Source organism: Scyliorhinus torazame, chromosome 7 (assembly GCF_047496885.1).
Source record: "Scyliorhinus torazame isolate Kashiwa2021f chromosome 7, sScyTor2.1, whole genome shotgun sequence".
Taxonomy (NCBI): Eukaryota; Metazoa; Chordata; class Chondrichthyes; order Carcharhiniformes; family Scyliorhinidae; genus Scyliorhinus; species Scyliorhinus torazame.
The window spans coordinates 113,807,492-113,824,580 of NC_092713.1; the positions used below are offsets into that span (position 1 = coordinate 113,807,492).

Consider the following 17,089-nt stretch of genomic DNA (forward strand, 5'->3'; position numbering starts at 1 on the left):
GGCACAAATCAGGAGTGTGATAGAATTCCTACAGTGCAAAAAGAGGCCATTTGGCTCATTAAGTTTTCACTGACCTTCTGAAAGAGCACCCTATCTTGACCCAATCCCCCGCCCTGTCCCCATAACCCCACCCATCCTGCACATGGGCAATTTAGCATGGCCAATCCTCCTAACCTGCATATCTTTGGACTGATGGAATGCTCTCCACTTGCCTAGATGAGTGCAGCTCCAACAGCACTCAGGATGTTCTGGGACAAAGCCGCCCACTTGATAGGCACCCCATCTACCACCTTCGGCATTTACTCCATCTACCACCGACACACAGTGGCAACAGTGTGTGCCATCTACAGGATGCACTGCAGTAACCTACCAAGGCCCCTTAGACAGCACCTTCCAAGACCACAACTGCTACCATCTAGAAGGACAAGGGCAGCAGATACCTGAGAACACTACCACCTGGACGTTCCCGTCTAAGCCACACACCATCCTGACTGGGAAATATATCGCCATTCCTTCGCTATTTATGTGTCAAAATCCTGGAACTCCCTCCCTAACAGTACTGTCAGTGTACTTACTCCACATAGACTGCAGCAGTTCAAGAGGGTAGCTTACTAACACTTTGCAAGAGCAGTTCGGCATAGGCAATAAATAATGGCCTAGCCAGAGACGCCCACATCTCCTGAATGAATAAGAAAATTAGGGGCAGCACGGTAGCATTGTGGATAGCACAATTGCCTCACAGTTCCAGGGTCCCAGCCTCGACTCCCGGCTTGGGTCACTGTCTGTGCGGAGTCTGCACATTCTCCCCGTGTCTGCGTGGGTTTCCTCCGGGTGCTCCGGTTTCCTCCCACATTCCAAAGATGTGCAGGTTAGGTGGATTGGCCATGCTAAATTGCCCTTAGTGTCCAAAATTGCCCTTAGTGTTGGGTGGGGTTACTGGGTTTTGGGGATAGGGTGGAGGTGTGGCCTTGGGTAGGGTGCTCTTTCCAAGAGCCGGTGCAGACTCGATGGGTTGAATGGCCTCCTTCTGCACTGTAAATTCTATGATTCTATGGAAATAGCTGCCAATTCACTATCTGCAGTGATGATCTAGACTGATTTCACTATCTCTGATTGTCTGAATGTTGGTCGGTACCTGATGCACTGTTTACTTTTGACATGAGGACAATATTGCTGCTTTTCACAGTAGTACCTCTTTAGGTGGATATCAGTGCATGTGGAGGCAGAATCTCCACTTCAGCGATCTCACAGCACTGGCATCAAAGTCAGGGCCATTGTCAGTGATAGCATTATGAGATTAATGTTCTTCCAAATATTGTGATGAAATACTGAGAGGTTTAATTTCCTCCCTGAGTGGTGCAGTATTTTTTATTTTTAAATAATTTTTGTTCCCACATTTAAAGCTAATGACCTCAATTGAAGCAGCACACAAAGGAACCATAAGCAAATAACGTGGGCCGAATTCTCCGCCCGCCCATGGTATGTTTTGGGATGGCGGAGTTGGCCTGCCATTGACCGGCTCTGGAGTCTTCCGGTCCCACCGCTGTCCATGGTTTTTCCCCTCGCTCACACCCTCCACCTCCGGGGGGGCCCACAGCAGGGAGGGTCACCATCCGCGGCACTGGAAGATCCCACCAATGGGAAGGGCCAGAACATTTTGGCCATTAAGTAAGTAGTGCACTCCCAGGAAAAACTAAATTCATTCTCATTAGGAAAACCAGAGAATTATGGACCAGTCAGCCTTACATCTGTTGCCAGAAAATTACTATAATTTGCATTTAAGAGGGCGGCATGTGGCACAGTGGTTAGCACTGGGACTATGGCGTTGAGGACCCAGGTTCGAATCCCGGCCCTGGGTCACTGTCTGTGTGGTGTTTACACATGCTCCCCATGTCTGTGTGGGTTTCGCCCCCACAACCCAAAGATGTGCAGGTTAGGTGGATTGGCCACATTAAATTGCCCCTTAATTGAGGGAAAAAATAATTGGGTACCCCAAATTTTTAATTTTTTTAAATTTGCATTTGATAATAAAGAAATTGAACGCTGAAAATTTTCAGCCAATCAGACAGAGTCTGCATGGATTTGTAAAGGGTAGATCGTGTCTGACAAATCTGACTGAATGTTTTAAAGTGGTGGTGAAAAGCTTGAAATGCCTCTGGACGTTTTTTATATGGTGTTCCAGAAAGGCATGTGATAAAGTCTCCTATGAATGACTTAGATGATGGGATTGAAACGCAAATATCCCAAAGTTCTGGCAGTAACTGTGGAGGGAGAAACAGAGGGATGAATTCTCCGCCGGCGGGATTCTCCATTCTGCTGGTAACGCACCCCTGCTCGCAAGTTTCCCGGCAATATGGGGTGGCTGCAATGTGAAATCCCATTGGCCAGCTGCTGGAAGGGAGAATCCCGCTGCCAGCGACAGCGTGCTGCCGAGAAACCCCACGGCTGGGGAGGCGGGGAATTCACCCCAGGGGTAATGGTTCAGGTTTGTGTTCAGATGAAATGCCATTGATCTGAAACATTAGGTGCAATCTACAGGCCGAGGCCCACCGGAATTGGAACAGGATGTGGCCGGTAGATCCCGGGAGGGGTCTCTCCTGGGATTTCCGACAGCCGTAACGCCTTGCGAGATCTAATGAGCTAACAGTCTCATATAGCGAAAAGAGCTCAAAAGGTCACTTAGCTATGCTGCCGCCGGATCGGACGGCCACCCAACATCTATTGGCCTTGCCGAGGAGACCCCCAACGGTGCGCTGTTTAACACGGGCCTCCACAAACAGGGAGCAGATGAACAGGCACCTGGGTGGTCGGCTTCTGGTCAGGCTGGCACCCTGGCAGTGCCAGAGGGATGCTACCCCATGTGGCACTGCCAGGCTGGCAGGATCACTGTCAGGGTGCCAGGCTAGCAGTGCTAAGGTGCCAGGCTGGCATTTTGCCCGCACTAGCTTTGGGCCGGGGGGTGCTGGTATGTGGCGGGGTACCGGGTGGCTTGAGGATCCCCCAACAGGGTGAGTTGGGGAATTGGGGGGTCTGGGGGTTGCGTTGAGGTGGGCCGGGCGATCGGGCGCTATTTAAAAATGCAGCGTGGAGCTCCGCTCATCAGCGCTCCTCGGTGCAGGATGTGCAACTAACTGCGGCCTCGACGGGGCGATTCCTGCCGAGGGCCAAAAAACCCCAGAGTGCCATTAGATAGCGCGGTCGCTCCCGGCACGACAAGCGCCAGAACAACCCCTCAATTCTGGCCCAGAATGGACTCTTTTTTTCAGTTAATTTGCGCCCATTTCTCTCTCCATTGATGCTGCCAGACCTGCTGAGTATTTGCAGTCTTTTCTGTTTTTATTCCGGATTTGCAAATGGATTTTAATGTATACAAATTTGATGTAATCCATTTGGGACCTAAAATGGATCGAACCAGTTTACGTTTATATTAAAATTTAGAGCCAGCCCTGTCAGGAGCGATGTTATGAAATATATTTCAGGATTTTAAAAGCTGCAGCATTCGGAAAAGCGGAGAGAAAACCTGGGAAAACTGGATCTTTCCACTGTGGGAGCTGGGGTGGTCTTTAAAGTAAGCAGATTCCAACCCCTCTGTGGTATTATAGGTATTACGGTACCTGATAGGCTAAAGCACCATTGGTGGAAACTGTATGCTTTCTATTGGTTAAAATGTATGATAGCTCCGCCCTGATAGGCGGGGTATAAGAACCCGTGCCGCCCCAGTAGCCTTCATTCTGTACCTGAGCTGCTGGGGGAAACATCTAGCTTATTAAAGCCTTCAGTTGGACTACAACCTCACTTTAGTGGTCATTGATCGTGCATCAATTTAATAAGCTAGTTTTTTTAAGAAAAAAGGATGGAGCTCCGAATCAAGCCGGAGTGTCTGCAACTTAACCCCCACGCGGCGAACTCAGCGGCAATCTTTAAGCAATCAAAAACGCACCCACGGGGGAGCAGAAACTGCACGTCCTGCACTCAAGGCTGAGCCCGGAGATTTACACCCTCATTGAGGAAGCAGAAGACAGAAGACTTCGATGCAGCAATAGAGCTGCTAAAAGGACACTATATTCGCCCGGTAAACAAGGTCTACGTCTGGCACCTGCTTGCAACAAGGCGACAAACTCCTGGGGAATCACTGGAGGAATTCTACCGTGCAATCCTGGTGTTGGGCAGAAGCTGCGGCTGCCCGCAGGTTTCGGCGACCGAACACATGGAACTCTTAGTCCGGGACGCTTTCGTGGCAGGTATGCTTTCGTCACAAATCCGCCAGCGCCTGTTAGAAAAGTACACCCTGCGTCTCAGGGAGACACAGGCCCTTGCAGGCTCCCTGGACGTGGCCTCCAGGAATGCCCGCACCTACGTTCCCGACCACGCGGCAGCCCCCTGGGCAGCGTGGAACCCCTCCGTGGCTTGCCCCGAGACTTCCCCCATACACCCACAGGCCTGCGCTGCAAGGCAGCCTGGCAACCCCGAGGGGCCCCGTTGCTACTTTTGCGGGCAGGCCAAGCACCCCCGCCAGCGCTGCCCAGCCCGCGCATCCACCTACAAGGGATGTGGCAAAATGGGCCATTTCGTGGGGGTATGCCAGGTTTGTGCGGTTGCCGCGGTCTCCAGCGGTGAATGCGGACCGCAACCACAAACCTCTCCACGGGCCATGTGCGGACCCCGGGCGCCGCCATCTTGTTCCGCAGACGCCACATTGGAGGGGTGGGCATCGCCATTTTATGCACCCCAGCCATGTGCGACCAATGGGATACGCCATCTTGGATGAACCCCCAGGACCCCAGCTCGGCTGACCACACACTGCCCAAACAGAACTCTCAACTGCTGCGATTAGCCTCGGTGACCCTCGATCAGTCTCGGCCTCGAACACTCTCAACCGCAACGACAACCGTATTCATCAACAGGCACAAGACGTCCCACCTAATCGACTCTGGGAGCACAGAGAGCTTCATACACCCTGACACGGTAAGGCGCTGCTCCCTCCCCATCCACCCCATTAATCAACAAATTTCCCTGGCCTCCGGTTTGCACTCAGTGGAGATAGAGGGGTTTTGTGTAGCAAACCTCACAGTCCAGGGAAGGGAGTTCAAAAATTTCCGTCTCTACGTCTTTCCCCACCTCTGCGCGGCTACACTCCTGGGTTTAGACTTCCAGTGTAATCTTCAAAGTCTGACCTTCCAATTTGGCGGCCCTATACCCCCCCTTACTGTCTGCGGCCTCGCGACCCTTAAGGTCGACCCGCCTTCCCTGTTTGCGAACCTCACCCCGGATTGCAAACCCGTCGCCACCAGGAGCAGACGCTACAGTGCCCAGGACCGGATCTTTATTAGGTCAGAAGTCCAAAGGCTACTGAGGGAAGGGGTCATTGAAGCTAGTAACAGTCCCTGGAGAGCATTATAAGGTCTTCTCCGCGGTGGATCTCAAGTCCGCCTACCACCAGCTCCCCATCCGCACTAGTGACCACAAATACACTGCCTTCGAGGCGGCTCTACCACTTCTTAAGGGTTCCCTTCGGTGTCACCAACGGGGTCTCGGTCTTCCAGCACGAGACGGACCGAATGGTTGACCGGTACGGTTTACGGGCAACATTCCCGTATCTCGATAATGTCACCACCTGTGGCCACGACCAGCAGGACCATGACACCAACCTCCGAAAATTCCTCCAGACCTCAAAGATCCTTAGGCTTATGTATAACAAGGATAAATGCGTGTTTAGCACCGACCGCCTAGCCATCCTCAGCTACGTAGTGTGAAATGGAGTTATAGGCCCCGACCCTGAATGCATGCGCCCCCTTATGGAGTTCCCCCTCCCTCACTGCTCCAAGGCCCTGAAATGCTGCCTAGGGCTTTTTAGCTACTACTCTCAGTGGGTCCCTAAATACACGGACAAGGCCCGTCCCCTGATCCAATCCGCAGTTTTTCCCCTGTCGAAAGAGGCCCGCCAGGCCTTCAGCCGCATCAAAGCAGACATTGCAAAGGCCACGATGCACACCATCGACGAGTCCCTCCCCTTCCAGGTCGAGAGTGATGCGTCCGACGTAGCTCTGGCGGCCACCCTCAACCAAGCAGGCAGACCCGTGGCCTTCTTCTCCCGTACCCTCCATGCTTCCGAAATCCGCCACTCCTCAGTCGAAAAGAAGGCCCAGGCCATAGTAGAAGCTGTGCAACATTCGAAGCATTACCTGGCTGGTAGGAGGTTCACTCTCCTCACTGACCAACGGTCGGTGGCTTTCATGTTTGATAATGCACAGCGGGGCAAGATAAAAAACGACAAGATCTTGCGATGGAGGATCGAACTCTCCACCTACAACTACGAGATGTTGTATAGTCCTGGGAAGCTAAACGAGCCTCCTGATGCCCTGTCCCATGGCACATGTTCCACTGCACAAGTGGACCGCCGCCGGGCCCTCCACGAGGACCTCTGCCACCCGGGGATCACTTGCGTTTTCCATTTTGTCAAGACCCGCAACCTGCCCTACTCCATCAAGGAGGTCAAGACAGCCACCAGGGACTGCCAAATCTGCGCGGAGTGCAAACCGCACTTCTACCAACCAGAGAAAGCGCCCCTGATAAAGGCTTCCCATCCCATTGAACGCCTCAGCATGGACTTCAAAGGCCCCCTCCCCTCCAGCGACCACAACACGTACTTCCTGAACGTGATTGACGAGTACTCCCGGTTCCCATTCGCCATCCCCTACCCCGACATGACCGCAACCACCGTCATCAAGGCCCTCCATAGCATCTTTGCACTGTTCGGGTTCCCCGCTTACATACACAGTGATAGGGGGGTCCTCCTTTTTGAGAGATGAACTGCGTCAGTTCCTGCTCAGCAAGGGCATCGGCTTGAGCAGGACGACCAGTTACAACCCCCGGGGTAACGGACAGGAAGAGAGGGAGAACGGAACGGTCTGTAAAACCATCCTACTGGCCCTACGGTCCAGGAACCTCTCAGTCTCCCGCTGGCAAGACGTCCTCCCGGATGCCCTACACTCCATCCGGTCACTGCTTTGTACGACCACCAATCAGACACCTCACAAACGTCTCCTTGTCTTCCCTAGGAAGTCCTCCTCTGGGACCTCACTCCCGACCTGGCTGCCAGCACCCGGACCCATCCTGCTCCGAAAACATGTGCGGGCGCACAAGTCGGAACCGTTGGTCGAGAGGGTCCATCTCCTCCATGCTAACCCCCAGTACGCCTATGTGGCATACGGCTGACAAGATACGGTCTCCCTACGGGACCTGACGCCCGCCGGAACCCCACGCACATTCCAGCCACCAGTCCCACCCTCCCCTCGGCCGCAGCACCTTCCAGGAGGATCGGTCCTTCAGCCGCCCCCGTCTAGGCCCCCAAACCCACCGACGCCCCCGCAGGTGCTTCCTTCCCAGGTAAGCCGTTTTCTCCACCAGCGCCGTCTAGGGGTGATGAAGCTGCCATGGAGATCGAAGCCACGCCCCCGGAGTCACAGACGCCCGAGCCTCCTCCGGAGTCACCACCGAAACTCCGACGATCACAGAGGACGACCAGGGCCCCCGATCGACTGATTGCTTCATTTTAACTGTAACCTGTAAATATAAACCATCAAATGTACATAGCTACCAGACTTGTAAATAGTTACTAAACACTGTACGGAGGTATTACAGTACCTCCATAACTAATTATACCATGTTGCTATGTTTTTTAGTTTCTGGCCACCACCCCGCCGGACTCTTTTTTAACAGGGGGTGAAAGTGGTATTATAGGTATTACGGTACAATAGGCTAAAGCACCATTGGTGGAAACTGTATGCTTTCTATTGGTTAGAATGTATGATGGCTCCGCCCTGATAGGCGGGGTATAAGAACCCATGCCACCCCAGCAGCCCCCATTCTGTCCCTGAGCTGCTGGAGGAAACATCTAGCTTATTAAAGCCTTCAGTTGGACTATAACCTCGCTTTAGTGGTCATTGATCGTGCATCACCCTCCAATGAAGCAGGTTGAGGAAGACAGCCGCAGAAGTTTTGTTTCTCCGACCTGGAAACAGTGCACCAAGGGGAACCAGGATTTTAGCAAGGCAGGAAAAGTGAGTTGCATAAACATTTTCAGGTCATAAGTCCCACACTCTGACTTTCCCAGCATTCCTCTCCACAGCACTCCTCGGGTCAACGGCAGCTCCGCTCGTTTCTCCCTGTCCAGTCACCTCACATCCATATCTGAGCAGGCAATACTCAGACTCACCCTCAGCCTATTGCCCTCCATACCTCACAGTTACCCTCCACAAATGGAGTTCTTCCTTCCCATTAGCGCAAGCCATTATGAAGACTCACACCTCTCTCCTCGCTGAAGAAGAAACCACACAACCTGGCGAGAGGCAGCGATCATGTGGGGATGGGGTGGACCTTCGATAACAGGCACTTTATCAACGACTGGTCATTTGTACCCACTTGCTTCACTGGGAAGGAGATCTTGTGCACGATGCAACCAAATTGCAACAGAGTCCTGTGTCAAGCATGTTTAGCTCGGTGTTTCCCAGCACTCGCAGTTCTAAGAAACACCAGGCTACCTAACGGGACTTTGTTGCAATCTGGGGCCACAGTGGGGAACACCCCACCAAGGCCATGCTTGATCCCATTTCCTGTACTGAGGAACTCCGCTCACCAGAACTCCTGAGTACAGGAGGAGATGGGGACACCATTTTTAAATGGCATACTGATCTCTCAGCACCTCCCCACCCCCCCACCCCCCACCCGACTCAATCCCAGACCCCCCAAAAGCCGAACTCACCTATAAGGCAGTCCTCGCCCCTCTTTCCTACCCCTGGAGGTGCCCCATCACATGGGCAGGACACCCTGGGCCCAGTCCGCGGCATAGGAAAAATGCCAACCTGACACTGCCAGCCTGGCACCCTGGTGACCCTCCCAACTGGTAATGCCATCAGAGCATCTTGGCAGTCCAAGGCTGGCAACCAGGTGGCACTGCCAGACTGCCACCTTCCCAGGAGTTAACCACCTGGTGGCCCTGATCCCTGGGAGACTCCCCCAAGTATCTTTCCTACTGGTCCCTTATTGTGGGGACCAGTAGTGAAAAGTGCTCACCAGAGGTCCCCAAGTCTATAAGGGTTAGATCCCAGGGGCTCAGATGATCAGGCGCGCTGCATTTTAGAGTGAGACTAGCTGCCTCACTCTAATATGCAGATTTGCCAAATATTGATCCCGTCCACAATGAGCAGGATTCAGATCGCGACATCTCGTGAGATCCTGTTATACCTCGCGAGGCATAACAAACTGGGTAAATCCTGGAAGAGGGTTCCCCCGGAATCTACCGGCCAAGCCATGCGACCGTTCGGGTGCAACACGTCGGTAGATTGTGCCCCTTATTCCTGGGAACTCCAGCAACAGCAGCTTTCCTTAATTAATCCACACTTGTCCAGTTGACTGTTAATTTTGTCCCAGGATATTGTTTCTAGAAACTTGCCCACCATGGAGGTTAAACTAACTTGTCTGCAATTAATGAGTTTATCCTTGCACTCTGATTTGAACAAGAGTGTAACATATGCAATTTGCTAGCCCTCTGGGATTACCCCTGTATCCAAGGAGGATTGGAAGATTATGGCCACTGCCTCCGCAATTTCCCCCTTACTTCCCTCAGTTACCTCAGATGTATGTCATCATTGTGGTGTTGGATGCTCTGATGTACAGACGAACCAACACGGTTGCGATTGGTACAACGCAGTTTTATTCCAACTAGTTATTTACACAACTGACTTGGTACTCAGCACGTGGTGACTGTGTGAGTGTCTTGTTAATGAGGTCCTGGCCTTGTCCTGTCTCCAGATGGACTGGCCAGCAGGTGTCGTGTTTCTTGTCTTATACTGTGTCTGCTCTTGTCTGTGATTGGCTGTCGTGTTATGTGTACTGATTGGTCTGTTGGTCTGTCTATCATGATGTGTGTGTTGTGATGTGTGTTTGAATATCATGACAATCATGCTCTAATAACACTTCCACTTTTAAGCACAGCCAACCTTTCTAACACCTCTTTATCATCTTTTAATCCACTCAAAGTTTCAACTACTTCCTCATTACAGCTTTGGCAGCATCTGCCTCGTTGATAAAGGCAGATGCAATTGACCCCTTTAAAGTCCCTAATCGACCTCACCCTTCCTTTTATTATTTATAGATCTTTTACTATTTATACCTAATTTATATGTCTACAGATGACTTAATTGTTCCTTCTCTTTGTCAAAATGGCCTTTTAATCAATTTCGGCTGATGGTTTCTGCCAGATGTTACATTGAATGGGAGATGCTAATCAATTTTCCGACCCTTCTTTTTCCAGTTAACCTCTGAAATTAACACATGATTATCTGAGAATTACCTTGAGATTAACTTTGACACAAAGCAAATTGTAACAGTCATGTGAAATGGGCTTGAGAAATATACCTCAGAAAGAGTTATGATGAAGGGTCATCAGCCTGAAATGGAGGGCGCGATCTACCCGAATGGGTACAGGGCCCCGTAGGGAGCGAGACTAGCCGTGTGTTTCCTAGCGCTCGGTGCGGCAAGAAACACCCCACTATCTAATGCCCATCCAGGTAGATTGAGGGCCTCAGCGGGCACCTCCCTGACGAGGTCGCACTTAGCCCCGCTCGCTCGCCGGAATGCTTCAGTGCAGCAAGAATCGGAATGTCATTTTTAAATGGCGTCCCGATCTCTCAAGCCCCTGACGTGACCCCCGAACGCCCACGCCCCACACCCATGCAGGGCACCCCCCAGCCCAATCACCGCTGCGCAAAAAATGCCAGCATGGCACTTTGGCAGTGCCAGCCTGACACCCTAGCAGAGTCCCTGCCAACTGGCAGTGCCATCTGGGCACCTTGGCAGTGCCAGTCTGGCACATGGCCATACTGGCACCAGCAGTGCCAGGGTACCGGCCTGCCCAGAGGTCATGCACCTGGAGACCTTCAATCCCCTGGGAGACTGCCACAAGTGCCCTTCCGACTGATTCCCATTAGTAGACCAGCACTGAACAGCGCTCGCCAGAGGTCTCCAAGGTGAAGGGGTTAGGTCCCATGCCTTGGGTAGATCTCGGGAACTAGCTGTCTCACTCTAATATGCAGATTTGCTAACAAGTGATCCTGCCCACAATGGGCAGAATTCACATCACAACGTCTCATGAGACCGTGTTAGATCTTGCAGGCATGGCGAGCCAAGTAGATCCCGGAAGTGGGATCTCCCCGTGTGTACTGGTCATGTTGCTGCTTTTCGGGCACAACGTGAATGGTGGATCGCGCCCATTAACTCTGTTTCTCCCTCCAGATGTTAAATTTTTCTAGCATATTTTAATTTTACCAGAGTCGATGTTCCATTATGATCAAGGGCCCTTTTTAGAAAAAAATGTTTTGCCCTCCTTGCCTATTTTGTTCACCAGTTCCTCTCCTTGCTCCACCCCTGCATCTAGTGTTACACCTGCATTCTACTCAAATGAAACATATTCAAAAACATCAAAACAGAAAAAATCAACAAAGTTTTAAAATCATCATCAACCAATATCTTTTTGTTAAAATGACTACTGGTGACTCATAAACTAACTTTGTATCTGTATGTTTTACAGATCTTCACAGAATTTAAGGGTTAGAAAATTCTGTTGTTTTAACCAGAATGCTAAAGAACAAAGTGGTGGTTCTACAGCTCAGAATCGGGGTGGGGTTTGTTCTAGTGGCGTATATCAGAGGAGCTAGAAAACAGTTTGTTTGTAGGTAACATTCTCAGAGTTGCTGCTTTGAAACCTGCAATGTTTTCAATTCTTACAATGAGTAAAGGATGTGCCGAAAATAAAATGCAAACATATTCTCCAGTCCCATTCTTTTAGAATATATTTGCAATTGCGTAAAAATAATGAGCATAGGAAACATTGAAACATTCCTGCAAGGTTCCACTAAGAAAACAGCAGGATTCTCCGTTTGGGAGACTATGGGCTGGATTCTCCGTAGCCCGACGGCGGAATCGTGTTCGGCGATCTGGCGGAGAATGGATTTTCATGGCGAAATCAGGGCCGGCGGCCGTTTGATGCCGGTCAGCCATGCTCTGCCCCCTCCAAACGGGCATCATCGTGATGCGCACCATGCACCATTTCAATGGGAGCACAAACCAGGAAGCAATTCCCAATCCTTAGCCATTTTTGCATGGCAAGGGTTACGATGGATTCCCTGGAGAATCCCGCTATCGGGCCGCCAATATGAGTGGGCGGATGATAGCAAGGTCTAACAGCACCCCGCGGGATTTTCTGGGTCACACCCCGCCCCCTCTACCCCCCAGCATGAGGGTGTCCCGAGGCCCTCCACTGCTACCCCCCACCAGAGACCCTCTAAATAAAGAGTCCCCTCTCGAGACCTCCTAAATAAAGAGACCTCCTAAATAAAGTGACTCCCTAAATGAAGACACGCATTCCACTCCCAGAAGAGACCCCTAGATGGAAGCTCCCCAGAAGAGAGATCCCTGTCTTGAAGCTGGAGAGCAGTTCAGACAGAGGCAATGAAAAATAACATTGCTTTAACACTCACCTGGGCAATACACCTGCTGGCTCAGACACAGGAAGCAGCACCTGTCAATTCCTGGAAAGAGATAAACAGTCAGCTGTGTTTAAACCCCTGAGATCTTTTATCTGCAAGCCATTCATTCATTTCCTTTGACCTGGAGAATTTCCTGATGTGAGGGTTGGAGCATCACGGTGGGGGGGTTGGGGGGGGGGAGGATTCGAGCTTGCAGCCCTTTAATTGCATGCATGGGCATGCTAATAATTAATTTGCATTTTCCCACTGGTGTGGAGCTGGTAGCGCACTACAGCCAGGTGGAGAAGCAGCAGAGAATGCCAACTGGTCTAGCGCTTGGTGCTGATCCCATTTTTCGAGCGGCGCTCCAGTCTCTGCCTGATTGAGAATTCCAATCGCAGTTGCGGGGAATGGAGAATCCCAGCTTTAATGTATTTCCTGATTAATCAACAAATTTGACATCTACGAATGATCCTGGGTGCAATCCTATTTTTAATCACCAGGTTAAAGTCCAACAGGTTTGTTTCGATGTCACTAGCTTTCGGAGCGCTGCTCCTTCCTCAGGTGAATGAAGAGGTATGTTCCAGAAACACATATATAGACAAATTCAAAGATGCCAAACAATGCTTGGAATGCGAGCATTAGCAGGTGATTAAATCTTTACAGATCCAGAGATGGGGTAACCCCAGGTTAAAGAGGTGTGAATTGTACCAAGCTTCTGTCGCGACACGACGGACTTCCTACAGAAACTCAGCACCCATGGACCAGTTGAACCAGGAACATTCCTCGTCACAATGGACGTCTCGGCACTCTACACCAGCATCCCCCATGACGACGGCATTGCTGCAACAGCCTCAGTACTCAACACCGACAACTGCCAATCTCCAGACGCAATTCTGCAACTCATCCGCTTCATTCTGGATCACAACGTCTTCACCTTCGACAACAAGTTCTTCATCCAGACGCACGGAACAGCCATGGGGACCAAATTCGCACCCCAATACGCCAACATCTTCATGCACAAGTTTGAACAGGACCTACTCACCACACAGGACCTTCAACCGATGTTATACACCAGATACATCGATGACATTTTTTTCCTTTGGACCCACGGCGAAGAATCACTGAAACGACTACACGATGACATTAATAAGTTCCATCCAACCATCAGACTCACCATGAACTACTCTCCAAAATCAGTTGCATTCTTGGACACACTCGTCTCCATCAAGGATGGTCACCTCAGCACTTCGCTTTACCGCAAACCTACGGATAACCTCATGATGCTCCACTTCTCCAGCTTCCACCCTAAACACATTAAAGAAGCCATCCCCTATGGACAAGCGCTCCGTATACACAGGATCTGCTCAGACGAGGAGGAGCGTAACAGACATCTACAAACGTTGAAAGATGCCCTCGTACGAACGGGATAAGGCACTCGACTCATCGATCGACAGTTCCAACGCGCCACAGCGAAAAACCGGACCGACCTCCTCAGAAGACAAACATGGGACACAACCGACAGAATACCCTTCATCGTCCAGTACTTCCCCGGAGCGGAGAAACTACGTCATCTTCTTCACAGCCTTCAACACGTCATTGATGACGATGAACATCTTGCCAAGGTCATCCCCACACCCCCACTACTTGCCTTCAAACAACCGCGCAACCTCAAACGAACCATTGTTTGCAGCAAACTACCCAGTCTTCAGAACAGTGACCACGACACCACACAACCCTGTCATGGCAATCTCTGCAAGACGTGCCAGATCATCGACATGGATACCACTATTACACGTGAGAACACCACCCACCAAGTACGCGGTACATACTCGTGCGACTCGGCCAACGTTGTCTACCTCATACGCTGCAGGAAAGGATGTCCCGAAGCGTGGTACATTGGCGAGACCATGCAGACGCTGCGACAACGAATGAACGGACATCGCGCAACAATCACCAGGCAGGAATGTTCCCTTCCAGTCGGGGAACACTTCAGCAGTCAAGGGCATTCAGCCTCTGATCTCCGGGTAAGCGTTCTCCAAGGCGGCCTTCAGGACCCGCGACAACGCAGAATCGCCGAGCAGAAACTTATAGCCAAGTTCCGCACACATGAGTGCGGCCTCAACCGGGACCTGGGATTCATGTCGCATTACATTCATCCCCCACCATCTGGCCTGCGAAATCCTACCAACTGTCCTGGCTTGGTACAATTCACACCTCTTTAACCTGGGGTTACCCCATCTCTGGATCTGTAAAGATTTAATCACCCGCTAATGCTCGCATTCCAAGCATTGTTTGGCATCTTTGAATTTGTCTATATATGTGTTTCTGGAACATACCTCTTCATTCACCTGAGGAAGGAGCAGCGCTCCGAAAGCTAGTGACATCAAAACAAACCTGTTGGACTTTAGCCTGGTGTTGTAAGACTTCGTACTGTGCTCACTCCAGTCCAACGCCGGCATCTCCACATTATTTTTAATCAGACAGAGGTTCCTGACGGACCACCTACTGATGCAGCAACATGTGCAGGATGCCCCTTTTCCGAAGACAAATAATGCCAAAGTGGATGGGAGGGGTAGGTGGTGACTGCTTATCTTTCCACTTCAGAAAGTTGATTTTTTATTGTTGTTCAATTCTAATGAAGGCACTTTGATAGATATTTCTGTGGGGACACGCATTCTCATTTTGCAGTGGGTTTTTTTTGGCAAGCATTACAGGAAGCTTGTTGCCGAGAGACTAAAGAGTGAGGGGAGGATGCACAGGTGTGACCAGTGCTGAGGCGTTCAGTTTAGAAATAGGCACAAGCTGCACTGAGTTACTGCTACTCACAAAAGACAGCAAAGCTTCACATATAATAAAACATCAGTAAGGTGCAAACGGCAAAGACAAAATAAGAATATTCCAGAAATGGTAAGTGACGCTAATTTTAGTCTGTTTCAGTGGAACTTTATTGAAAAATCATGAAAATACAGTAGAAACTGAAAGAATTGGGGAAAAACCAATACTGCAAAGAAATAAAATACCTAAAGTTACAACAGGGAAACATGCAATTTGACTCAGCCAGTCTGTGAACTGTAGATAAAGCTAGTTTCATCATGGATAGTGAAAAAGGAAAAACGCTATTTGTAAAAGTATTTGTGGTTGCAACGGATTTAAAAGTATTTATTAAAGGTACAGCATAATGAATAATGTTATAACAAAGATATGTTGACTGAAGTGGTTCTCAACAATAAGTGGGGGTTCATTGGGCTGTCTCAAAGAAGTACTGCTAGTTTGTGAACGGTAGTTGGTTTTCTTCGAAAGGGAGCCAGCAGCAGACATTATATGAAGTGTGAAATCAAGATGCTGTGGTGCTTGGTTTCTGAAATATTGTGGTACAGCCATCTGCCTGGAAATAGAGACACAAGAGTCACTAACTGAAGTAAAAGTGCCTTTGCTGTTGATATGACATTACAACCAGAGGTTAGTCAATGATGCATCGTAATTGTTTTTTTCTATGTTCTAAAAGGCAAACATTTGAAACACTCACCCACCCTAGGCTACACACAAATCGAATCGTAAGTTAAAGTGAGAATTGAGCAATAAAGGATAGTAATCAGGGATGGTTTGATTTCCAATTGCTGCGATCAGTGTATCTCACTCCTGAGGCACCTGTTAAAAGAAAGACTTGAATTTATATAGTGTCTTTCATTAACTGATGATATCCCAAAGTGTTTTGTAGCCAATGGTGTAATTTTTGAATAGTAGTATGCCGTGATTGTTGTAATTTAACAAACTCAGTAACTGATTTGTGCATTGCCAGATTCCACAAACAGTAATGCGATAATATCCAGATATCCTGGGTTTTTTTAAAGTTATATTTATATTTATAAATCGTATTTGGTCGGGCATGTGGTCCATCCAGAAATCTTGGGCCTGATTCTCTGTTGGCTGATGGCGAAATCAGGAAACGCGATTGGGTAGAGGTTCCCATGCCAAAATCGTGGCGAACGCCGATTTGATGCAAAATCATAATTCTCTGTCACATCAATGCGGTCCGGAACGCACGTACAGTAAACACCGTTTGCATATCATTAGCAAGCCCGACTCGGTATGCTCCGGGGCCTCCACGATTCTCTGCCTCCGATGGGCCGAGTTCCTGATGACAAGGTTCATTTGTGCTTTTAAAAATGGTGAAACTAGTGTGGAGGCTGCTGAGGGAGAGAGAGAGGACACAGAAAGTGTCCAACATTGCCATAGTGTGCTCTCAGTTGGGCTGCTGGCTGGAGGCTTCTGCCAGGGCCAGGGAGACTAGCAGGGGGTAGCCAGGAGGTGGGCTGTGGTGTTAGGGTGAACGGGCACAGAACACCATTACCACAGCCAGAAAGGCAGCCATGCTGCTGCGCACACCGCTAACAGCCCGCTGTAAACCTGGGGCCACAGGTCGTATAGGTGCCCCCCCCACCCCAAGCCACCTCCCTAGGTGCCCTCTGGCCCCAGTCGACCCATCAGCTGTATGGGCATGCTCCAGCACAACCAGTGCCATCTTGTTGACTGGGAAGAGTGTGCGTGGGGATTGTAATGTG

General features: G+C 50.2%; 1 protein-coding gene and 1 long non-coding RNA gene across 2 annotated transcripts in view; one reads left to right on the top strand and one right to left on the bottom strand.

Annotated features, from left to right (window-relative positions):
• Positions 1 to 15,386: 15,386 nt before the first annotated feature.
• LOC140426471 (L-selectin-like) overlaps positions 15,387 to 17,089 on the top strand; it is a 63,431-nt gene continuing 61,728 nt past the window's right edge. The window contains exon 1 of the mRNA XM_072511284.1: positions 15,387 to 15,434. Coding sequence (XP_072367385.1) covers positions 15,432 to 15,434 — 3 coding nt within the window. The 5' untranslated portion in view covers positions 15,387 to 15,431. The remainder of the gene's footprint in view (positions 15,435 to 17,089) is intronic.
• LOC140426474 (uncharacterized) overlaps positions 15,473 to 17,089 on the bottom strand; it is a 112,916-nt gene continuing 111,299 nt past the window's right edge. Inside the window, exon 5 of the long non-coding RNA XR_011948212.1 lies at positions 15,473 to 15,912. This is a non-coding gene — a long non-coding RNA (uncharacterized lncRNA). The remainder of the gene's footprint in view (positions 15,913 to 17,089) is intronic.